The sequence below is a fragment of the Grampus griseus genome (genome assembly GCF_964374135.1).
Source record: "Grampus griseus genome assembly, chromosome: 1".
NCBI lineage: Eukaryota > Metazoa > Chordata > Mammalia > Artiodactyla > Delphinidae > Grampus > Grampus griseus.
Window position 1 is genome coordinate 160,706,512 of NC_139017.1, and position 26,674 is coordinate 160,733,185.

The 26,674-nt window shown below is 37.8% G+C and overlaps 1 protein-coding gene across 9 annotated transcripts in view; it reads right to left on the bottom strand.

The window, feature by feature from the left end:
* Positions 1 to 26,674, bottom strand: part of EPB41 (erythrocyte membrane protein band 4.1) — a gene marked incomplete at its 5' end in the record, with an annotated part of 199,219 nt that overhangs the window by 23,483 nt on the left and 149,062 nt on the right. For 4 of the 9 annotated variants that reach the window (XM_082670196.1, XM_082670201.1, XM_082670199.1 and 1 more), the window contains 2 exons: positions 569 to 697; positions 25,204 to 25,380. In XM_082670196.1, the coding sequence (XP_082526322.1) occupies positions 569 to 697; positions 25,204 to 25,380 (306 nt within the window). Of the gene's footprint in view, positions 1 to 568; positions 698 to 1,916; positions 2,367 to 21,930; positions 22,039 to 23,377; positions 23,429 to 25,203; positions 25,381 to 26,674 lie in introns of all 9 variants that reach the window. The other 5 variants (XM_082670195.1, XM_082670198.1, XM_082670194.1 and 2 more) reach the window with 3 other exon arrangements.

Sequence of the window (26,674 nt, forward strand, 5' to 3'; positions counted from 1 at the left end):
ATCCCACGTGTCGCGGAGCAACTAAGCCTGTGCGGCCACAACTACTGAGCCTGCACTCTAGAGCCCGCGAGCCACAACTACTGAGCCCACGTGCTACAACTACTGAAGCCCACACGCCTAGAGCCCGTGCTCCGCAATGAGAGAGGCCACCGCAATGAGAGGGCCGCGCACCACGGCAAGGAGGGGCCCCTGTTCACCACAACTATAGAGGGCCCGTGCACAGCAATGAAGACCCAACACAGCCAAAAATAAATTAATTAATTAAATACATTTTTAAAAAAGCTGGGACCTGAACTCAGGTTTGTTTGACCCAAAGCCCATGTTATCAACCATTACACTAGTCTGCCTTCCCTAACTGAATTGGGTGGATATAAGCAATCAGATCCAAGATAATGTTGCTTTTGAAAAAGTATTTTGGGACATCTTGAGATCAGTAATCTCTTCTGAAAAGAACTGCCCCAGAAAAGCCTAGCATTATTTGCAGGAAGTGATTAGCAACCCTGTGAAGAAAGGTTATTTATCATGTTTACTGTAGTCTTTGGTTCTGAAACATCAAAGTGTGTCCTACCTGGGGAGCCTCATAAGTGATGGTCTTGGTCTCAGTGTGGACTATAGGGACGTCTTTGGTTGGAATTTCACTTTTCACAGCATTGGCAGTGTCTGAGATGGTGACGGTCTGAGTCTTCACCAGGGGAGGCTGTGAAGCAGTAAAGAAACAGAGTTACCGGAGTCTTCCGAAGGCTGTGGAGAACTAACCTTCTGACATTGAGCTGATCAAAGTGATTGCTCTAATCAAGCAAAGGGCTAGCTCAATCTCTGCCCAAGACTTGGACACTATTCCAAAGTAGCCCTGACAAGGTGTCAAATCATGAAAGATATTAAAGAACAGCATTACGATAATCACTTTCATATGCTTAATGGAAAGCTATGATATCAGACAGTTACGATTGGTGACACAAAACACTTCAGACTGACCTTCAGAATTTGAATATAAAGCTACTTGCCAAATAGCACTCACTTTTGTTTGTCCTTGTGACTGTACCATCAAAATTAAGAAAATCAGCCACATTTCCTCCTCTATGTACAAATGGTACAGGAAATAGCAGTGGCTCGGAACACATTACCCTGGAATTCATTAACTTCTTTCAAATCAATGTCAGACATTCACTTTGGAGTTATTGAAAAGAAACAGTATTTGGAAAACTGGAGAGAAAATAATCAGTTCTACCACCACCTGGTGATTAATCTCAGAATTTCAGAAGAATGAACATGAGCGAAATACCAAAGGTTTCTTGTCCATCAGCTCACCTTCCCCAAGACTATAAATCACCCTAAAACTACCATTTGATTGTGGTAAAGTTAATTACGGCCATCCACCTTAGCATAGGAGATTAGTACCTACAATCATGGAAGCTCCCGTGAGCGGGGTCAGTGGGAGTGGTGGGCTGCGCTATGTGGCTGCAATATACAAAAAATTATTTGGGGCCTGACTCCTTATTTAAAAAGTCAGTTACCCCTTGTAATTAAGAGTATTTGAATTTTTTGGGCTGGGTCTCAGAACACTGAGGGCTCCTCATCACAGAAGTCTCAGAAATTCACCTCTTTACACAGCCCATACTTGAGCAAGGAAAAGAGGAACATACTTACACCAGCTTCATAAAGATAAACAGCTGTAGTTTACCCCCAAGAGTTTTGTTAAGTCAACAGGGGAGAGAGCATTTCTAGCCTTGGTGTTAGTGACTCTGAATAAATTTCTTTGTAGTAATCAAGGACTTCAATTATATTCTGTGATTTTGAAAAAAAGCCAAGAGGCTACTACCCTCACCACTGCCACCACCACCACCTCCTCCACAGAATAGATTCTGGCCCTCTCCCAAAGTGAGTCATTAGATCTGCACGATTGAATCAGTTACTACCTGGAAACTTCGAATGAGGGTGGGGAACTGGTTACCCACACGAGAGTCAAGAAATGATCCATTTTGCTCTCCAACAGGCTCTCCTGGTATAACATGTTCTTCACTACTCTCTGCTTTTTTTTCAGCAAGTTGCAGCTGAGAGGAAGCTGGTGATATTGAGGACTTTAAGGCACTGGCCTGTTCCTCCACTCCTACACATTCCCCACTTGGACCTCTCGACATTTCCTTAATATCAAGATAGCCAGTTGCCCCCTGCTCCTTCTCTTCCGTCTCCTTGCTGCTTATAGAGAGGGAGCCAAAGTCAAAGTTTTGTGGAGACTCCAACGGGGTAGTCATTTGGCTCTTACTAGGAATTATTGAATGCTTGGGGCCCTCCCATTCAGAGTCAGGGTTGGTAGATGGCCCCTTGGTCATGGCTGCCACCTCCTCTGTGCGAATGCCATTTATATTCTACAAATGAATGAACACATACAAAAGCAAGATTAGGAATTCGTGGGGAATACAGTGAACTCTGAGAATCAACAATGATTTCTAAGAGGCCTCAAAAATATTAATACTGGGCTTCCCTGGCGGTACAGTGGTTGAGAGTCCGCCTGCCGATGCAGGGGACACGGGTTCGTGCCCCGGTCCGGGAAGATCCCGCATGCCGCCGAGCGGCTGGGCCCGTGAGCCATGGCCGCTGAGCCTGCGCGTCCGGAGCCTGTGCTCCGCAACGGGAGAGGCCACAGCGGTGAGAGGCCCGCGTACGGCAAAAAAAAAAAAAAAAAAAAAAAAAAATTAATACTAATATAAACCAAGAATCTTAACTCCTGAGGTGGTCAAAAGGAAGAATTACTGTTCACTAAACATGTCAGCAGCTTAAGTGATTCCAACCTCATTTTGGTCATATTTCTACAACATGGTTAATCTGAGAAACGATTTCGATGTGCCTCACAAGCACTTCATATTACAAGCATTTCGTATTACTATGGTGTTCTCTGTATAACACATATTCCTAAATACCTAACTCATTACTATGCACAGGACACAATGCAATTTATGAGTCAATAAAACATATTCTTGAGGAGTCTGATCAGATTGAAAAATATTCCACATATCTCCAAGCCATATGTATCACCATGCTGGCCCATAATGGAGAAGCTAAAATCTAGACTTTGGTTGGCAGAGATATGGAAATTGAGTACCTCCAGCACAGACTTAATCCAATCATCGTCAAAGAATTAACTATAATATCAAAAATAGTGAAACATTTCTTTGTAAACAGAATAAATGCAACTGAGCAGCTGAGAAGTATTTCTCCACAGATGAATGACATATCTCCAACCCCTAAGAGAAATAAATCCTGGAAACACAGAGTTCCCTCCTGGGCTAAATGCCTCACATCACAGGGAAAATAGATCTAAAATAAGAACTTTCAAGAGAATGTGGAGAGAAGATAACATCACAGTAGACCTACTCCTAAAGTTTAAAGAAAGGTGCTGTAGGTGGAAGAAAAGTAGGAATTCACACTATTAGGAAAAGAATAGGAACCATTTGAGAAATGAACAATCTAATAGAAGCCAAATGTCAGGAAAATCTGCATGTGCTCACCAGAGGGCTGTACATAAGCCACTTAGGTCTGAAATTTTGGTAAGATCAATTTACCATATTACATGCTTGCCATAAAGGAACTTAGCAGAAAAGGACTCTTTTCAAAAGGTGTTCCTGGAGTAGATGACGTACGCTTGGAGCAGCCTACACGTTTTAGTGCTCACATCACACTACACATATTATACTTCTTAAAAAATCGCTGCTGCTCCTTAAGTTGTAAAACAGCCTACATTTTGATGAATATAAACCAGTGGCCAAGAAAGGTAAGAAAAGATGCACTGCGCTCAAGAACTCCAGGCCAGCCTTACTTCTAGAAACAGTCAACTCAAGAGCATCTCAAAGTGGTACAAGTTGAACTCACATTAGGCAGGTCTTTCACTGACTGATCATGAGTATTACTTAGCACATGAAAAGGTGGAATTGAGAGATGACAAGAGAAACTGTCTCTGTCTGCAGAGGTATCAGAGATACATAAACTACTCTTGCTAAGGGTATATGAATTTCCTCGTGTTTAAAATGAGAGTAATACTTGGTTTGGCTCACAGGGCTCTGAAGATCAGATACAATAATATATATGAAAGCATGTAAATTCTGTAATTGTCAATTACCATTAGGTTCACTTAATTCAATCAACATTACCTGAGCACCTATAATAGGCTAGGGCCTGGAGGACACTAGAATGAGTTTGTTGTTATGTTATTAACACACTGTACTACTTTCTAGGGCACTTATCTCACCATTTCTTTTGAGTCAGACAAGCTGGTATGGAGCTGCCCAAAAATAGACCAGCTGGTAATAAACAAACAGGCTTTCTCAAATTGCTATATGCTAGCGCTAGCGCTGTGAATAGCATATCCCCACCCACTCACATGGAGAGGCACTTCATGGCTTCTCCAAATAATTCTGTCACAAATGAGAAGGCTGATTAATAACCAGGGGAATACCTAAGATAATCAAGTAAGAGCCAATTTTATACCAGTCTGCTCAAGTGATAAGTAGTGGTCTGTCATCAAGAAGCCATTTGTGAATTAAACGTTGCTTAGGCCAGCACCACCTGGCCCAAAGTTGCCTACTGCTGAGTAAAATTAGATAGATCAATCATGTTTTTCAAAGCAGGAACAGACGAGACCAAGGGTAAAAGCTGTAGCCACAGTAATATCAATTCAGCAAATATTTACTGATCACCTAATATGTATTAGTCACTGGAAATGAAAGGAAAACTGATAACAGTTGGGTTGGATTACCACTTAGAACACTCCCACATATGGTCAAATCAGCCGCTCCAGTTGGCTCTGTTGTCCAGATCTCTTGGACAACACAGCCAACTACTTACTGGACACTCTCCCAGGCATATGGAACACAATATGCCCCAAACTAAACTCATCTATTCCACTTTAATATCTCCCTTATCTGTCTACTCTTCTCTATTCCCACACTTACTATCTTCATTCAGGCTCTAATAGTGCCTCACCCCACTTACTACTAATGCCCTAAACAATTTTTCTTCTTTTCTTTCTTCCTTCCTTCTTTCTCACCTCAAACCTTCCCTGAACACATCCTATATTCTGTCATGAAAATATTTATTTCTAAAATGAAACATTGAAAATTCCATTTTTCAGGTTAAAATCCTTCAGTGGTTCTTCATTGCCTTCTGGATAAAGTTCAGGTCCTTTATTAAGACATAGAAAATACTTTAAAATATGACTCCTACCTCTCTCTCCAGCTTCACCTTGCTATAACTTCACATACATCCTTCTCTCCATTAATTCAAGACAATTTGCAGTTCCTAGAACAGAGCATGCTTTCTTTTGTCCCCGTGCCTTTGTCAATATAGTATTGTTCCTTCTGCCTGCAAGTCCATACTCAGCTCAGGTCAGTTCTTCTAGAAGTTTCCCCCAACTGCCTAAAGTATATTTAGATACCATGCCTCTTTTGTTCCCATTGTACCCTGTCATTATTGGTTTACTCATCTGTCTTTTCCATTAGACTGATAAGAACTTGCTATGTTCCTTAGCTCTGTTAATCTCTCTTGCACAGTTTTTGGCACGTAATAGATGTTCAGTAAAAACTTGTTGAAATTATACCAAATAAATCCAGGAACCCTAAGAACTGCTTTGACTTGTGCTATTCAAAAATTAAAAAGGCTTGGGACTTCCCTGGTGGTGCAGTGGTTAAGAATCCGCCTGCCAATATAGGGGACAGGGGGGTTTGAGCCCTGGTACGGGAAGATCCCACATGCTGCAGAGCAACTAAGCCCGTGCGCCACAACAACTGAGCCTGCGCTCTAGAGTCTGTGAGCCACAACTACTGAGCCCGTGTGCCACAACTACTGAAGCCTGCGCGCCTAGAGCCCACGCTCCGCAACAAGAGAAGACATCGCAATGAGAAGCTCACACACTGCAATGAAGAGTTAGCTCCCGCTCGCTGCAACTAGAGAAAGCCCACATGCGTCAACGAAGACCCAAGGCAGCCAAAAATAAAAAATTAATTAAGTAATTTAATTAATTAAAAAAAACCCAGAGATGCTCTTTCAAAAAAAAAAAAATTGAAAAGGCTTGTTTACAAAGAACATAAGAAGTGGCCCACTTGACCAGACCAGCATTCTGGTCCATCATTCTATCTCCTACATCAGTAAAATAAGAGGAAAACTAACATTATTGCATGTTCACTGTGTGACAGTCACTCTAACATGTTTTCTCATTTAATTTTTCACAACCTCACTATGAGGTAGTCACTATCTCTATTTTATAGATGAAGAAACAGAGAGGGTAAGCAAGTCAGACCTAGGAAGTGATGGAACTAGGGTTTAAACTAAGGTCAGTGTTTGATTCAAAAGCCCATTTCTTCCCATGGCAAAAGAAAGTATCTCAAGTAGGCCCAAAGGACATGTCCTATTATGTTCAAAAGAATATACACTAAACCTGACTATTCTTTTGGGAAGCACAAAGTTGTCCAAAGTCCTTAGCAGAGTCTGGTTTTAGTGGCCGACACCATACTTTGAAATATAAGGAGAAGGCTGTAAAGCCAGAAGAAAAGATTGGGTCAAAAAGAAGATCTAAAATCCCCATGACATAAGACACCCACAATTTGGCATCTAACGTGAGTGAGGAATTTTAACTGACAGTGCTGTGCCTTTGGCTATGACCATCAGTATGGACCACTGGATTATATAAGATTCTGCACAGCTGCATATACCAAACTGGCCTGGAAAATTTAAAGGGATCTTCTCAAGGATATGAATAAATATATGACTGCGTCTGCACCACCCACAGTAACAGATAAAATTGAGATCTGATGTGTTGCTTGTCTGGCCTGATGCAGGATCTATAAGAAGGATGCTACAATACAAAGACCAGTTGCCTGTATAAAGTACCACAAGGCTGTCTAGTTGGTTTCAAGAATATGAGAAGGGGGACTTCCCTGGCGGCGTAGTGGTTAAGAATCTGCCTGCCAATTCAGCGGACACGGGTTCGATCCCTGGTCTGGGAAGATCCCACATGCCGTGGAGCAACTAAGCCCGTGCATCACAACTACTGAGCCTGTGCTCTAGAGCCCGTGAACTACAACTACTGAGCCCGTGCGCCACATTCTCATTGTAATGAGAAGCCCGTGCACCGCAACAAAAGAGTAGCCCCCGCTCGCCACAACTAGAGAAAGCCTGTGCTCAGCAACGAAGACCCAAGGCAGCCAAAAATTAATTAATTAGTTAATTATTTAATAAAAGAATATGAGAAGGAAGAATGTTAGACCAATATTTAAGTGAGCAGGAACATTATTTGATTGAAAATTCTCAATTTTACTTAAAACGTCAATGGTTCCTGCTAAGTATGATAATCCAGAAATCAAGAGATTTTTTTTTTCCCCCTAAAGGCTTTCTCTTGAAAATGACTTATTCAAATGGATTATGTCACAGGATCATCAAATCCTGAGTATGTATGTGACTTTGTGAGTTATAAATAACCTCTCCCTTGACTTAGGGATTACAGATATTAAGAGCAGGATATGGGTGTTTTATAGGTATTTTGCTGCTACTCCATTAAATGCAATCCAGAGTCTTTCGTTTTAGGTTATTTTTGAAGGAAGGGATTTATATATTTGAAGAGACTATTGAGAGAAGTACAGTTATGCTGACAAGACTCTCTTATCCTATAAGCAACACAATGAAAATAAATCCTGAAAATCTTTCTAAAATTTTGCTACATAAGCAAGAGCCATATAAGTTTTTTTCTGGAGGGCCTATGTGGTAATTTTCCCCACACACATTTTGTCCTTGTTCCTTGCTTAATGAAGTCCAATTTTACCTTTAGATGGCAATAGGAAAACAATTCCTTTCTCTGTTAAAAAAAAAAAGAAAAGGAACCTGCTATTGTCTCATTTTAGCTTCCTATACATTAAAATCCTGGGTAGGCAGTTAAGGACCAAATGAAGAACAGCAGCTCTTTCCCTGGCAACCTTGTCATATGATTTCAGGGTCATACTTTCATTTCAGGACCATGATTAGATTGTTGGAATAAGGGAAGAAGGCAAAAATGCTAACTTCAAAGACTAAATCCCCCTCTTAATAATATATGCTATGTTTTATTTCTTACCAATTTAAAAATTATATTTTCCAATGTGTGTAATTATATACACGAAAAAGATGTCAAGGTATACTAAAATATCAGTAGGGGTAGGACTGCAAATAATTTGATTTCTTTCTTCGTGTTTTTCTGTATTTCCCAACCTTTTTAAAATGAATATGCATTACCTTTGTAATAAAAATGCTATTAAATAATTTTTCTTATGCAGGCTTTTACACGGGTTTCCTAATGAAGTGGTCTGTAAAACCCAAAGAGTCCGGTAAACAATTTATGAAGGAAGTGCTGATAAATCCTTAATATACTCCAAGCCTCTGAAAACAGTTAAAAATAAACCTTAATGGTTTCCTAAATGAAAAAGTAGTTAATGGAAAGAATGATAAGAAACGTCAGTAACTGGTAAGTAGTATAAAAATTTTCTTTTATATGGAGAATATAATATAAAACTGTAGTAATTTAGTGAGTGGATTTTGAAAGTCAAAGTCAAGGATGATGGACAATCTATCTGAGTGGAGAAGAAATAGCTCAAATTTAAGGTGTAGCTTCATTACATTTTGTTTAATGCTTTCTGATTTAGAAATGGCAGGGATATTCTCAGGAATATGACTAAAAATATGGTTGTATCTGTGAGTTGTCACAGAGTTTCTGTGAATTTCTTATTAGACATCTGCTTCTGAAACAGTAAAGACACTTAAGGAAAATTATCACTCTCTTGCCAAAGTCATGATAGCAACTGGGAATATAAAATATTAAAGTGTCCAAGACCTGATTTGAACATTGACTCTAGATTAGTGATATAGACTACAGATAAACACTATCATACTTCACATCAGAATGCTTTATATTCCTTGTGTGTGTGTGGTTTTTTGTTTGTTTGTTTTGGCTGAGTGCCCTACACCTCAGGCTGAGACCTTCTTTCACTGAAATTAAGTATAAGACAGCAGAATGAAATGACCAAATTCCATAAAGAGTTGTTTAATTGCCACCTCAGAAGAGAATCCTCTTTTAGGTGCTTTTGAGATAAATAAAAGAAGGCAGTGATCCATTTTCCAGGGTACTTAGATTTAGCTGAATGAAGGTATTAACAATGATATGTACAGATAGCAGTTACATATATCTGCATAATAAACAGGGCTGTGTGGTGGTTGGGCAATGGTGGAACCCTGGGGAGAAAGCAAACTTTTACAGTGTCTTGTTATTTTTTGTGCCTTCTCAGGTATTATAACATTACACTAAACACTGGAATAAGCCAGTCAACAATGTTACTGAGTCCACCATTAGCAGAATTAGACAGCTGACAGGACAATTTTAAAAGAAGGAAGAAAATACAGTGATATCAGTTACAAAGCTAACTTCTAATGAGAGTCTTGGAATCAATATATGTTTAATATTAGGTTTTCAGGAAAACCCTTTTTCTTCTTATTCTACTCAGTATTTTCAAAGATCTATTTTTAGAATATCTGTGAAAATTTTATCATCATATATATATGCATGTTTAAACAGACATTATAGACAAATTAATAAATATGGGTTTTCTTACTTGCTGAAATTATACAAGACAAATTTTAAGAGAAGGGCAATTAACATGCTAAGGTGACATTTTATTTTATCAAAATGACTAAATTGAGAAGCAGGAAACACAAATGATGACTGCAAAAGAATTTTCTTAGTTTGGCCAGACCAAAATACAAATTCTCTCACTAAATTACAGAAATATCCTGTCTTAACCCACTTTACCAGTGCCATCTTAAATAGTCTCAAACATTCCCTTCCAAATCAGCAAGAGTTTCACTTTTACATAAATATACTTAGAGGCTCGAGCACAGAAAACCAAAAATACTTTCTTTGATGAAGAACAAATAATTATTAGAATTATAAAATGTCATTTGGTTTGATGACAAGGTGTTTTTGGTTTGTTTGCTTTTGGACACCAATCTAATTTTCCTCAGACCTGGTACTTGAGGTTTGATTTAATTAATGGGAATTTGAACTATTGATCTATTTAAATATCCCCAATAAATACATAAAGGAAACAACTATTTTCTTCTAAAAAATTCAATTCTTTTTATTGAATGATTTTTAAACCAGGAAACAGATTATCCCCAAGGCCAAACAAAAGCCCTGAGACTCTGTCTCAACAGTAGGAAAGACCTCATTTCTTACTCCCATCTTCTGGTTCCTACTGACTGAAAGATCCTATTTCAGGTTCTGGGACATTCTGTGAAACAACCTGAGGGATTTAAGGCAAGTTAAGGGCAGTCCAGTATTAATAAACCAACTCATTAGTGGTTTGGGGATCTTAGAGCACCATTGTTAATACCTAGTTTTATAAGTCATTAGAGCCTCACAAATTCCAACCCTCTCCTTAATTCACTTTCTGTAACTCTCATCACATTTTCACTTGGGGACTAAGCGACTTAGGATATAGCTGTGTCATAACAGAATATCACTGGACTGAAACATGAAAGACCTGGATTTAGCTCCAGTTCTCTCACTTAAAAACTGCTTGTTCTTAAGTAGGTCCCTGAGCCACTCTGAGACTCAATTTTATCACATAAAGCAAGAACACCACTACCGGGGCTTCCCTGGTGGCGCAGTGGTTGAGAGTCTGCCTGCCGATGCAGAGGACGCGGGTTCGTGCCCCGGTCTGGGAGGATCCCACATGCCGCGGAGCGGCTGGGCCCGTGGGCCATGGCCGCTGAGCCTGCGCGTCCGGAGCCTGTGCTCCGCAACGGGAGAGGCCACAGCAGGGAGAGGCCCGCGTACCGCAAAAAAAAAAAAAAAAAAAAAAAAAAGGAACACCACTACCTACCTGATATGGTTACTGTGAGGGTTAACTGTGCAGAGTGTTCAAACTGAGGTGCTAAGCAAATACTAGATATTATTTGTCATTATACTATATTTCTTAAAATATTACTTTTTGCAAAGAAACATGAACCAGAACCAGTCCTTATGGAAGTGTTTCTTGAGTATCCAAATTAGCCAACCCTATGGATTTAACTAAGGCTGGTCTTTCAGCTAAGCACGTTCTGAGCCAGGTTCTCACTATATTTTAGAGGACATCACCAGGTAGAACTTAGAAAAAAACTGTGATAGAAGATAAGAACTAAAATTGATACACTATGAGGATATTTAATTATTTCTGAGCCAGGATTCTCATGAATAACACTGGATAGGCCATTTTTAATAGTTTTGAGAACATTTCTGATTAGTCACAAAATTTACAATCATTTTAAAGCTTAATAGATTTATTGCTGTTTCTAAGCCCAAAGCATATCTTTTTATGCTACGACCCACAGATTCTGCTTCCAGAAATTCCTAAATTTTCTGTAAAAAGAGACTCTGAGATTTAGCATACTATCTCTATAGTCACTTTACCCAATGGAACCCTAAATCCACCACATCTATTAAACTACCATTGGTTTTCACATTCTCTTCATTCTATTTTGCCATTCAATCAAGTAAACTGAGAGTTAGGACTAACCTTGGAAATACTGCTTAACGGTATAATCAACTCTGTAATGTCACCATCATCTCTGCAATGACTCTGTGGCCTATTGAAATGCAAATACTTCAGGGAAGGTTAATACATTAAACTTTTATCAGCGTTCCTGTATGTCAGGAAAAATGGGGGTTTGGGGATTCGTTAAGCTTATATAATTAAAAAAATAAGTTTTGATAAGAAAAAAGGAGTGAGCAGAAGGTGGCAGTGGGATTAAGGGGGAGGGGTGTGCACAGACACACATACACCCACAGAGCACATTACCCTTGCTTTGCAAACCCCGTAAGAAATGCTTTGTACTGCAAATGCCCACAGAACCAGCAGGAATCGAGGTTATCTTGCTAAGCACAGAAGGAAGATACCCAGCAGAAGAGTCCAGCTCCTGGTTCTTAACTAAAGTAAACGATAAATATTACAGTCACTTAAATTATCAAGATGTATTTAAATAATACCCCCAAATGGTCTGCAACATGCAAACTAAAAAATGTAGTAGACTCCAATCCTGATAAGATCAGTTAATTGCGAGTGCTTTGTTTCCACATACTTCTCTCTAACAAAACATGGCAAGTTTATGTCTCAGCAAAGAATGGCTTTAAGTGCCTTGGGGAAAAGCTCTAAAAAGCGAAACACATGTCTTTATACATTTACTATATTATCGATATTTGCAATCTTATTCCTATTTTGAAAAATTAGTAATATCGGTGTTTCCCTTGGTTATAAAATAACGCTAGCCTGGTGATTTTTTTTTTAATTTGTTAAGTTGAAACAAATGCTTTTAAAGGGGCACTTGCAATAAGAGATAAATCAGATGTGGTAATGGCTTCTTTTGTAAAAGCCATGTGTAAACAGCACATAAAGATGACAGGTCAAGCAGCAGCAGCCCATTCTTCAGCCGAAAAAGGAAACAAACGAAGAAAGGAGAACAAAAATTACCAAAAAGAAAAACATCCCCTGGCCTCTCCACCCCCAAAACCTTCATAAATAATAGTTTTGATACACTTTCGGTGGAAAACTCACGTCAACTGGCAGTTTAGAAAAGGACATTAGAATCACAAATGCTCAAGATGGGGATAAACTAACAACAGAGTAACCACGTGGCTAGCAAAAGACGATTTTAAAATTCTATCTTTCCTCTCTAGTGTGTCATTCTTAATCATGCAATACATTTCTCTTCAGCCTAAATTTTCTCTCTTGGCTATATCTTCCCCTACATTTTTTTTTTTTTTAATAAAGTTGCTAGGCTACTGGTCCCTCCCTGGCTAGAAGTACATCCTTATAGTGCTCACTAGCTTCTCCACAAAACTTGAGTCATTTTCATTGTCCATTGCTATTCTCTGGCATATAAAAATTACATCTGGATAAAGGAGCTTACTTAGGAAGACACTGGCCTTTATTAAATTACGGTTGGTAAAATTGCCTATTGTACGAAAATCAAAATCATTCTATAATGCAGCCTTTTACAAATGCCAGCAAATGGAATTTGGCAATGACAATTATCCTTCAAACATAGTTTTCATCATTTCCTAAATAGTGCTGTTATTAGATTATCCCCAGAATAGGTGAATGTAAAAGCAAACAGCTGTAAAATCGGTGCCTGATGCAAAATTTTAACTATTAAATAATAGAAAATTTTGCCTTAACACTGCACTCACCAGCAAGGACTCCACAGATCAAATGAGTGTTCTCAAACCTGAATAGAGCTATAGAAATCAAAGTGATTGAGCATATATGAAAGGTTACACTAAACATGTCTAGGAGACCAGACGTGACCAGTCAAGTTTATTTCATTATACTAAGAAGGGTTGAGTTGAAGAGTTGAAGAGATGGAGATGGAAAGGAAGGGGCTATAACCAGCACAAAAACTCTGATCATTTAGTATGGAACACAATTTAATACACTTGGCAAGATTTCTCAGAAGTCCCAATTCCAAAAATGATTAAAGCCATAAGCACTTAAGGAAAATATTATATCCCAATTTGATATCTAGAAAATAGCACCTTGATTCCACAGAACTATATACAACAGAAAACGATGACTAGATATTAATTAGCTGTGTCTTCTCTTCCCCAAAAATCCTATAATAATGAAATGGTTTTCCATGTTAACATTTTCAATAAATTCCTAAAAGGAATGTGGCTTTGGAGAAACACTACAAAATTTTGTATTACTCAGACATGGCAACAAGGTACATACTTTGTGCTAGTAAACAGACCACTTCAAAATGTGGAGTGTTGGTTTTAAGTAATCACCTGGATGATACAACAGAATCTAGAACTGTGAGAGTAAGATAAGAGACAAGATTCACCAAGGTGAAGTAAGAGATTAAGCAGTGGACCTTCTGTAAATTCCACATTATAGGAGCAGCTCTCCTCATGCCCACACATCCACACCCACTCCATCCTCACTCTTCAATATGATCAGAGAGGCATTAATAACTACTAATTTGTAGAGTGCTTCCTTTTAAAACAAAACAAAACAAAAAAAGACAAATTCAGCATATTAAAAATGCTTCTAACAGATGTGACAATTACATGTGTTGTAGTGACTGGTTAAATGGGTTAGAAAAAAATTATTTTTAAAACTTCGTATAAATAAGTCAAATAGTTCCAAAGCTGGTTTAAAACATTAATATTCTCAGAAGTGAACGCATGTGAATAAGTTATCTCTGTTTTAGGACTGAGCATAAGACAATTACTGGGCCACACAAAAGAGTGAAAATATGGGAAAAACAAGAGAATTTTTCTAGAAAGACTGGCTGACAATACCTCTTGCTGATCTGCTGAAGCAGAGGTTCCTTCCCCCCCTTTTTTGGTAGTGGGTCTGTCTACGTGCAGCATTACTGACTCATTTCCTTAATGATTAGTAGCAACCAGAATCAGATTTGCAATAAGATTTATTCGTAATAATTTTACATATTAACAAAGCAAATAACATGAGAAAAATATCAAAGAAAGTGTTCCAAAAAGAGAAGTTCTTAGCAGATTTCTTTAGGCTTAAATATCTTGCTCAACTGCTAATGGATAAACAATTTATTCAACCGTGAATCATAGCTAAAGGATCCTAGACCAGGGGGAAAGGAACATAGATTGAGGAATGTGTTAGAAAGCACCTCCCAAAGCTAATTACAGACCAAGGAACGCTCCAGAACACAACCAGTCAACTAGGGAGCAAAGACACCTCTGAAAGCATAGAATTTTATTTTATTCTGACTTCTTGGTAAATACTGCCCAAATCAGCCCTGAAGTAGGGAACTCCTCTCAGAGAAATCTTTATTTTGAAAGAGGAACCCTTCTAAAGTGTTTCCCTTAGATGCCCAACCTTAAATTTATACACTATGGTGTACCAAAAATTTAGAGTGAAAATCTTCTTTACCATGTTCATTAGATATCTCTAAAACCCGGCTAAAGAGAAGGTGAATTTGGGATTTGTTTCTTTATTCCTTAGGGGGAGATAGAGGCAGACCCTTAAAAACCAAAAAGAACAAAGGGGTTAGCTGGATTTGTCGCTGAACATGTTAAGAGCACAGTTAACACAGAACAATTTGGAAGCTGACAGAGGCAGGCATGTTGTGGTGGTAAAGATATTTTAGATTATTGTTCAGGTGTACCCTGGCTGCCAGATAAATAGGAATGAGTGCCTTGTCTTTTGTTTTCCATTTCTAATCATAAACAAGACCAAAACCACTTCAACACTGAATGAAGATGTTAAGATTTTGACTACAACTTTTCGAAACAGTACAAAGGCAGAAAATCTAACTGATCAGTTCTGTCTCTCTAGACCTATGTCGGGAGTCAGCAGCCTACAGCCAGCAGCCAAATCCAGCCCTTTCTTTGCTTCTGTATGGCTATGAGCTAAGAATGGTTTTACATTTTTAAATGGTTGGGAAAGAAATAGAAAAATATTTAGTGACACATACAAATTATATGAAACTCAGATTTCAGTGTCCACAAATAAAGTTTGACTGGAACATATTCATGTTTCTTTATTTATCGTCAATGCTGCTTTCACTCTACAATGGCAACGTGGAGTACTTTTGACAGAGACTATATGGACTGCAAAGCCTAAAATATTTATTATCTGGTCCTTTACAGAAAAAGTTTGTCAACCCCTGGTCTGACATACAAAACTCTTGATACCACAAGAGTTTGATGTATTTGGTGTTTTTATATCATATAAAACACAAGACAAATGTAACAAACTGCTCTCTGAAATGTATTTTAGATAAACGCAAAATGTCAAATAACAGGTTCTCTTCATGATATCACACTCCCAAGATGTATTTACACATATAAACAAGTACCCTGGTCTCGATAATACATTCTATAGTGAAAATAGTTGATTATTACTGTGGTAAATGGATAAGAGCTTTTAACTGAATCAAATTACAAGACATTAACAAGAGAGACTGACACCTATCATAGACGTATATGTAGATTCTTTGAATAAACCAAGGACCATACTACAGGATTAATAGGAGAAACAGTGGCTTCCGGGCCATATATGGGTTTTTTGGGCTACCTGCATGTACTGATTGGGCACAGGGTGATTACTTTGGCACAAACTTGTGTCCTAATACAAGAGATTCTAAGTGAAAAGTTAGACTTTATCTGTTACCATGTTACTAATTATTTAATTCAATTTAACAAATATTAATTATTCATTATATATCTGAGATACAAAGGTGTCTCTGGCAAACAAAGATAGATAAAACAAGGCTTCACACCTCAGAACCTCACAGTTTTGAGGAGACAGGCAAAACTAAAAGACATGGATTAACATTTCAAATTTTTAATATCACTTTTTCTAGTGGGGCTCTAAGTCAAAACAGAATGTTAAACAGAAAGTAAGGTTCCATCACTGTATCATATCAAAGTAGTATAAATCAAATCATGTGAGGGCTATTATAGAGGATGTAAAGGTTAGCCAGGCTGTCAGAGAAGGCAAGCAAACTTAGAATGCAGGCTCTGGTGGTATGCTGCTTCAGGATATAATGGCAATACAATCTTGTCAACAGATTCTGCGCTACAAGAAGTTTCCAAAGCTACAAAACTATCCCACCCCCTCCCCCCCAACTCCTTTATCTGAAAAACAAACCAAAAACCCCAAGTGCCTGTGTGATCTATGAAGAAGCTAGGATTTCCAGGAATTCCAAAATGTTCTTTTAGAGAGGGCAAGTCATTGGGAAGGGACATAAAACTGAATAAACCATAGGGAAGCAACCAATGGGCAACGGAGCCAGAAAGAAAAAGAGCTGATAAAACAAGAAAAGCTAGAAAAAGAAAGGAAGAAAGCAGAAGGATAACATGCTAGGAGGAAGACTGGGACAGAACTGGATATCAGATGGTAAGTTATCTGAGGGCAAGAACTGTGACTAATTGCAATGTGAGAGTTACTTTTAACTATGGTGAAGACCTTATAATGTGGAGGATAGAAAATTCTTCAGAATGCCTCCATTTAGAACCAAGAAGTGAAAGCTACAGGGAAACAGACTTTGACTTAATACATGAATGATTAATATCTAAAAATTTGGGATGTCGAAAGACATAATGTGCTATATCTTGGGAGATGTTTAATCACAGGCTGGGAGACCACTTGGTCTCTGAATCTCTAAATGATACTGTACAGAAGAATCAAGCATTGGAGGGGAGAGGAGTTGGATTGGGGGCCTATCCAATCCTAAAATTCTGATAATGCTGCCTCTTTGAAACCCATCCCTGCGATACATTGATTGCCCTAGAGGGCAATGAATAAAGAATGGATAGAGTAACCATGTTTTTCCTTTAATTCTTATTCTCTGTGTTTTGTTGAGATAGGATTCTATACATGTGGAGACTCTTCTTTAAAGAGACAGAATTAAACTCCGTCCTTTATTGATTTGGGGGACCTGAAAAGAGAGTTGGGACTCTATGCCTTCCCACCTCCTTTAATCTTTAAGATTAGATTTATTCTGTTATTTACCCCAAACAGGATTTTGACTATGATAAAGGGGAGGGCTACCCTCTAGGATATCAATCACAAAAGATTAGAAAAGCATTCCTAACATAGATGTTTCCTCAACAATCTGTCATCTGTACATTTGGTTAGGCTATTATTAAAGTTATTTAGCTTTCAGCCTTTATTTCTGATCTGTGGGAGTAATAAACTACTCTACTTTCTCTTCTCTTTATTTTTCAAGTTCTAGTATGAAAGGAATTTCGTTTACAACATGAAATACTCCATGAATTTGTAATCGCTGATCACAGCTCCCCCTCTTCCTGTTCCAGCCTAACTTTATATGGCTTTCTTACTTTAACAACAACTTCTTAACCATTTCAGGTGTCCATTCCTAAGGTCCACACCAACATGTTTCTTTTTGCATCATGTTCTGATGCAGTAAAAAGGAGATCCAAGGGCATGAGGGATAACAGCAGCAGAAGTGAGCCAAGCTTACTGATACTATTCCCAACAGTGTAGAGGAGGCAGATGGAGTTATCCCACAGATAAGAATAAGGAGTTGTCTCCATTTCTACTACCAAAATTACAAGCAACAGGGCTCATTTGAGTGCAGTGAAAAAAAGCAAAACTTCTATGTATAATAGAAACAATATAATAGTCTTCCGCAATGTGATAGAGAATGCTGTAAAAAAGTTTGGGATTTTATAATTTCTATGAAGATGAACAGAAGAGAAGGAAACTTGGTAGAAAAGTTCTATATATCTTTACTGTGCTCAATACTCTTGGCAAGAAAAAAGCAACATTGAGAAAGTGTCTCATATTATCTTTGAATTTTCTGTCTTCCTTTTGTAAATACATGATCACTAGGTAAAGCCTAAATATAAATTTTGATTGGTAATGCCTTCAAAAAATAACCAAACCTCTAATGTGTAGGATGTCTTATATGCTTTTCTATAGGAAATATTACAGTAATGACTTTGGAATGTAGGAAGAAATGAATTGGCTTATATCCACAGAAATTTCGGAGTAAAACTTACAATAATATCTAATAGAAAGAAACGTACTAGGATCTAGGATGGCAACGAAATCTAGTCCACACATAATCACTAGTCTCATGTTAGTCAACAGAGTCAATATCTTCTCCCTTCAAAACTTTTACCAAAGATATAAACAAGTAGTAGAATTGACCCATGCAAACTGAATCTCCTTCATAATCCATGCATTAGCATAAGAATATGGCTAAAAGACAGGTCCAGAATATAGAGGCTGGATTTATCTTCAAGTATGGTCCACTCTAAAATACCATATGGGTAAGATGAATTGCTTAAGAGTACAAGGAATTTTTAACTTTAGTAGTTTTAAGTGTTTGGTCAAATATCAATACAGAGTAGATGGAAATCAACACAGCTATTTAATTGCTTACTTTTATTTTTAAAGATCCAGGAAGTTAATGTGTTTGTTTTTTAATTTCCAGTCCCCAAAAGACCAAGAATTTAATGACAACCAGAGCTTCTGGTTACTGGAACATGTTACAGATTCATTCTCATGAGGTAGGTTTGTCTCTACGTTACTAGGTGGAAATCTGGGCACCAAGTAGTTAAGTGAACTTCTCAGAGTTACCCTAGAAATGACTAATAGCAAAACCAAGGCAAAACCCCCAGACTTTTTACTGGTCTGTATTGATACCTTTAGTCCAAATTGTTTTTCACTCATCAACCTGCTGTTAAGAAGCTGAACCAGGGTAAAACCAACACACAGTTATTTGGATCTGTCTCTGGTACCAAGAATGAAATGAGATGCGAGAGGGAAACCAAGACTATTTACAGCTTTATGTTATACATATTGGCAGCAGTGAAAAATATTTTTCCTCTGATAACTGTGATGGGCATGTCTTTTGAGCCTGCATTGGCCAGCTTATTAGTCCAATACGAAGTAGCAGCCCTTCCCCTCTCAACCATTCTCACCCTATTAACAGAAGAAAGGGCCTCTCCTTTGACCATCAGTAAGGACCTCTGAGGGCTCCTGCTGCACTTCAGAAAACCGAAAAGTATTCTTGGCTTACAGTAGACTTTTAATGGACGTGAAATAACTCCAATACAAAGAGAAACAAAACTCAAGGGGACGTTTACAATAATAATTAATAAAATGCTATGTACATGGATGAAAACTGGAAATATAATCTGAAACAGTTATAAAAGTATCAACAAAATCCTAAGATTATTTCCTTTTTAGTTTCTTGAAAAAAATTCAGAAGAATCTAACCAATACCATAGTTCTGTTATTTCATAAGGAAAGCTCTCATATCTCTATTTCACAGATAAAGGGGAGTACTGAGGTTGATCACTTTCTGTGTTAAAGAATGGTTCTGCAGGGCTTCCCTAGTGGCGCAGTGGTTGGGAGTCCGCCTGCCGATGCAGGGGACGTGGGTTCAGTGCCCCGGTCCGGGAAGATCCCACATGCCGCAGAGCGGCTGGGCCCGTGGGCCATGGCTGCTGAGCCTGCGCGTCCGGAGCCTGTGCTCCGCGACGGGAGAGGCCACAACAGTGAGAGGCCTGCGTACCGCAAAAAACAAAACAAAAACAAACAAACAAAAAGAATGGTTCTGCAATATTTCAGGTTAATTTGAGGTCTCTTTTTTCTTATTATGAGTGAATCAATAAATATGCTTAATTACAAAATATTTCTTATAAACAGACATAGCCTGTGACATGAAAGATATACTCATACAAGATTTTAAATTTTAACCTGCTTCTCACTTCTTTCCCATCTTTTTGGATAGCCTATAATAACAGAGTAGCAGTTTTCAGGAAATACCAGAGAATTATTTCTACATGTCTCCAGAGAAGATAGAATAATAATAGTGGGTGTTGAAGGACAAAAAATTCTTGGCTTTAGGGTTCTCTTTTTTTGCTCTAAGACAGCGTCATCTTAAAAACAAAAAGTCTTGTTTAGAAGTTACATCAGCTGGAAGTGTTGAGAAGTAAAGTGCAATAATCTCAATTTGATAACTCTATGAACTCAGCTTTCAAAACAAATATTTGAGACAACATTAACCAAATCATCCATATTGGTACATTCAAACGCCACAGAAAGCAAGCTACATGCAAGATTTCATTAATACTGAGGGGAAAAAAAAAAACAGGTTAGGTATCTGAGTTGTGTTGTGAAGAGAGAGCACACGCATATTTACTTCAGGTAAGCCTTAAAAATCAACATGCAAACAGAAGACACATACTTGTCACGACAGAACCTTAGCTCACAAGGCCATCAATGAAAAACAATTGATTTCAACACACATGTAAGAATAAACAAGTCCAAAGTCTATCAGAAAAACAAAATATATCAATATCTATTTTAAGCTTATCATAATGGCTAAATATTGCTTCTAGCAATATAATTACTTAACTCATAAAGAAGTAACACAGTATTTTAATTCAGAGAAGGGTATGTTTATGTACAGACCTTAAAGAAATTTGTTATTTCAGGACTTTTAAAGATGGGCAGAGTAGTCTGGAAAATTCAGCCCTGGCTGGAGGCTAAAGGGCACCAGCACCATTTTCCTTAAACCATCAACATTATACTTGTGAAAAATGCATTTAACCTTTGCAGATCTCTTCTATACACCAGGCAGGATAAAGTTGTTTGTCCCTGTACGTCTCAGAAATACACATAAGAAGGCCACAGAAGTCAAAAGCCCTTTTCCACAAAAGGCCTTTGTATATATTGGTTTGATATATCAAGAAAAGGAGTGGTTATAGATTCACAGATTAAAATGTATCATTTTAAGGCTTTTGAAAGGTTAGCAACTTGAACTTTTTTCTTAAACTACAGAGCCCATGCCCCACAAATAGCTATCGAAGATTAGGAAAATATTCCATCAAATGTTTCTACAGGATATCCTGCTTTCTGTGAAACACTGGAGAGGAGTACATAGCAACAGTGAACAATAAGAACATGCTGGATAAAAGAGTTAAAGCTTTTGGGGAAAGTACCAACCTACCATATGCTTAAATCAGATTTGCCTAAATTTGTTAAACTTTGGTGAGGAAAACTGGCTTGAGCAATGCATTGCTACTCCTTTGTACCCCATGATATATATTCTACAAAGAGTAACATTTTATTGACAGAAAAATGATCACAGGCTCTCCCCTAGGACAGTGAACTACCAAGATCAGAGGGCATCACACAGGAGATAACACAGTAGAAGCGAACAACAAAGTTCAATGGTTTTAGTCTTGACATTTCAGGTGAGCACCCTGTTTTCCGATCACAGAAAGACCAACCACCAGACAGCTAATGCAAGAACCACGAGAAAAGACATCACAAAAGGAATACGAGGAGATGAAAAAGTACTAGAGTAGAGGTGGCACTTTTTGAGAAACTTGTGATCCTCAGGGATTGGAATAGAAACCTTGGGAAGAATTTCTTCATTTTCTTGCTGGGGCAAGGCGCTTTCAGTAGATCTCTCTTGCCTCTTAATTTTCTCTTCATCCTGCACTAACAGAGCACGTTCCTGTGTCTGCTTTCACGGTAGAAGATCAAGAAAGACAGAGAAAGATGAACAAAATGACAGATGAAAAATGCTCAAAAATGATACTTGGGGATGTGCAAAGGATTTGGGAAGATCTTTTGGAAACTGTATTTTACTTTACTTTGGCAATTATACTGGCAAAGTTTCTATAACACAGTAGGGTACTCAATAGGTAATTGAATGAATGAATGAAGAGTAGAAGTCCTCAAAGTTCAAGGAATCACTGGACTTCCTTAGTTATAGTATTTATTCCTCCTTTAAGGATATTCACACAAATTTTCGGTCATTTTTCATTGCTTTGGTGCTGCCAATTTTCCTTAGATCAATTGGGCAAAGCCAATAATGAAGCATTCTTCTTGCCATCAGAAAAGTTACTTTTATTACAAATAGAATGGCAGAATATAAAATGTTATCCTCATATCTCTTCATATGGACTTAGAAAACTGCAAGAGTTCATTCAGTATGGCAATTAGCTTTTGCTCAAGGGAATAAAAATCCTAATCCTATACATTTTTAAGACTGCAAAAGAAAAACGGAAGTATAAAAGTTTATATGAGCCTCCAAGGTCTACCAGAAAAAAAAACCCAAAAACCATAAACCAAACTCCCACAAATCTCAACAATTACAAACTCCCTCCCCCCTTCAGAATCATGATTTAAAATAATAATAATGACCATCATGAAGGTTTATACAACACATTAAGCAAATGGTTTTGATACTTTTAAGGAAAATTATTTTTTTCCAATTGTCCAATTGAGAAATTTTCTCCCCTGGCAATTTCTGTACTCTGCCATCCAGTCAAGACAGATGTTTTCTATGAAAGGAAAAACTTGGCTCTAAGTTCTCTTAGTTGAGCCAGCCTTCTCTGATCTGTTTGGAAGTTCAACACTGGTTCTTTGCACACCCCTAAGTGATACGTATCAGGGAGAAAGTAGCTGGGGGACTGGTCAGCAAAAAAAGGAAAAAAAGGAAAAGAAAGGATGCAAAATTATAATGATTTTTAAAAGAAAATAAGGGGGAGAAGAAAGACAACATAAAAAGAATAGGGTACAATTAAATTCGTTTTTCTCTCCGAATACATATTTATATCTTCATGCAGCTTTTCAACCAGCCATGCGCCGAAATAAGCAAATTGAAAGCTGCAAAATGCAGCAGCGAAAATGTTATGTGTTAGGTCAAAAGGCGGTGAGTGTGAATTTACCAGTATAGCCAAAAGAAAAAAAAAATCACTGAGCAGCTGCTGTTCAGTTCTGGGGGAATTATCTGCTTAGTGCCATGACAAGAGCAAATTCTGATTGAGAAGCACAAGTCATAACAGCAGCATTACCTCTGGCCCACCAACCTTTCTTTCCGAGGGAAGGACAGAGGTTTTCTTCACCTGGTCATACACAAATTATATAAAATTCAGTTGCCTTGCAATGTAACAACAATGCTGTCAAAGGTGGAAGAGGTATCCCCAGAGAACAAAAATATTGTCCTAATTATTAAAGAAAAAGTAAGATATGCCAGGAAGTAGAATTATCCTATATAAAAGGTTATCACAATATAGTTCTTACTTATTGCATTATTCATTTAGAGGGGTAGTATCATAACCCTAGAGCTAAAGTACTCCCTATTGATCTAATTTAATTTATAAAAGTCATTTCTTTAAAGTCCACAGAATGAAACAGCCATTCCCAAAACTAGCCCTAAGATCGTTTCTGAAGGGTTTCTATTAAGACACAAAATATTTTCTGGAAATGGAGACTGGTTCAAATTTACCAAACCTCATCCAAGAGGGTACTAAGTTACTTCTCCAAAGCAGCTGAGTATCTTTTATTACTTGCACAAAATCAAAAAGAAAACTTCTAGAAAATATGCAGTTATGGTTTGTAGATAGGGTTAGCCAGGCGTGGCAGCAACAAGTGCTTTATCAGGGAGCCATAGACTTATAGAAAGCAGTCACTGACTCAGTTCAGGGTATATGCTCCAGATTTGGGATACAGAACTAATGTCCACTTAGACCAGAGAGTGGAGGCTGAGAGGACAGTGAATAAGAACAACTGCATCCTATCAACCCTGGTAACTCTCTCTCCCTGCCCATCATTCAGGAATTCTCCAGCCTTCTTGGTGAAGCTGGTTCAACTCTATTTGGAGAACTGTTAGCCAATTTTAATCACATTTTGAAAAATATAAAATGTATCCTTTGTGAACCAACTTTTATTATCTTCTCCAGTTCCAGAAACTAACAGTAAGTTGGATAGTTTACCATGAACTCTGAATATAAAAACAAATTTTAAAAAAATTATTAAGACATCACTTTACCTTTCTTAACTAGAATTGCTATTGTTTTGGGAGGAAACAAGCATATAATTTTAAAATCATTACACTCACTCACTGAGTCACTGTGACTAGTTATATACATACTTAACCTGTATAGGGTAAAGGTTAAGTAAAGAATTTTTGAATATGTGCTCAAGGTAACTTTTAAGATATTCTCATTACACAGATTCAGGTGTAGGATCTCTAAAATGGGTAATGACAACAATTATAGAAAACGAACAGCCTCTAAAAGGTATCTCTTCCTCTAATTGTGACTATCTCATAAAACAGTGTATTAAAAGCTTGATGTTACTCATAAAGATAAAATAAATCATCAATAGTTCTTCTAAGACTGAAATACAATCATTAATACTTGGTATTCTGCATTCTCTGGCTGAGGTCTCCTTGGTTTATTATATAATTGTGGTCAACCATTCCAGACATTTCTAAGTTGTGCAAACGTTCAAAGTTTTTTAAAAATGCCTATCCCTTTCCAAATTTTGACCTTACTAAATTTAGTAAACTCTCTGGTCCCTGAAGTCACAGTTTGAACATAAAGTTCCACTGGCTTATGGTCAATTTGTAAACATACACTAGGCAGAAGCATGCAGCTGCAGAGACAGTTCTCAGGGCCCAGTCATCGACTGGTAGCTCCAAATGGTCCCCATAATTGGACTGAGTAATCTACATGACTTAAAACAAGTGTTTGATGATGAATGCTTTAAAGCTGGAATGAATTGGTAAGACACCAAAGCTAAATTTCAGCTCTAAACTTTCAGATACAGATTATCAATATACAAAAGCATTTATCTCACTCATTCTCACAACTGGTCACATGGACAAAGTACTCACTCCTTCTCCTGTAGGGATCTGCCCATTGATGTTAAGTGTTCGAAAGGGAGAGTGAGTGGATAAGCGTTTATCCCATTCACTAGGCTGTGGTTCTGGTACAGATTCCATGAAGTTCTTTTTCAGCTCACTGATGCTGGCATGATGTTTTTTGATATCTTCTTGACTTTTGTCTAAATCCTATAGTTGAAAGGACAAGATGCAAAACAATAAATATTCAGGGAAAAAAACAACACCAAGGGGAGCCCATCATAGACTATGGGCACTGGTAGAAAATACACCACATCCAGGATAGATGTTGTTAATCCATAAATTACATTCAAATTGTAAATATACAATATGGTATATTTGCTTTTTTTTTTTTAACACAGTGCTTTTCTTGGAAGCAGTGAAGCATCGTAACCCTATAGCTCTTAGCAGTTATATAACCCATAAAGAGCTCACTCCTTCATTTTACAACTCTTCTTCCCATTACGACACAGCACTAGATCTCCAACTCCTCATCCCAAGCAGGTAATCCCACAACTCAATTAGCCTCAGCTTGATAGGAACTGATTTAGGCTCAGCTCAGGCAGGATGGAGATAGCAATAGAGAAGGAGAAACTGTTAAACGAAGGACATGGTGAAAGTTTCAACTCCCATCATGGGTTGCCTTGCCTTGGTGAGTTGCAACTGTACAGTATCCCTCTATTTCTACCTGGAGATAGTTTTGCTTTCTTACCACTAGGTGACTGTTGCTGGGTTTTGGTAAACAGGAATAGCCCTTTCTCGATACAAAAATTTATTACTGAAATTCCTGGCTCAAGCCTCCAGAGCAAGTGGTTACTATCTCTGAATAATTACTCAGGGGTATATAATATAACGGATTTTTTTTCTTTGTCAATACTATCCACACACACTAAAAGCCTTATGTTTTGCAGCTCTGACAGCTTCACTTCATCCCTCAGTACCATTCAAACTAGGGACCATCTTCCAGTAACCATCAATGGATGGGGAGTGATTTAATAAGAACTTGTCAAATACCTTATACGTCTCCCTGACAACTTAAAATAACTAAACCGTTCCAGCAGATGTGACTACTGGACAACTAGGGGGAAACTCTCACAGGCGATATTCCAGGGAGAAATGATCAAAACTAGGCTAATAAAGCTGTAAATAATATGAGAAATAACATTCAAGTTTATGTAACAGGAGGCATAAACCAACTTTCAAGAGACTTGGCCAGAAATAATCTGGGAAATACAACGTGAAGACAAAAACTCAAATGTTCTTGGTCCAACATATTTCTTCAAAAAAACCCTCAAAAGATCTATGCTTGAAATCAAAACATGTGGGAGCCTGTCACTTGATGACTGCTAAAAATTCTGTGTTTATTATATATCAAGGCAGCTCTGTATCCAAGAAAAGCATAATACTAAATATATCTCCTAATATGCTGTGTGAATTTGGGGATTAGACTTTTTTTTTTGGCTCC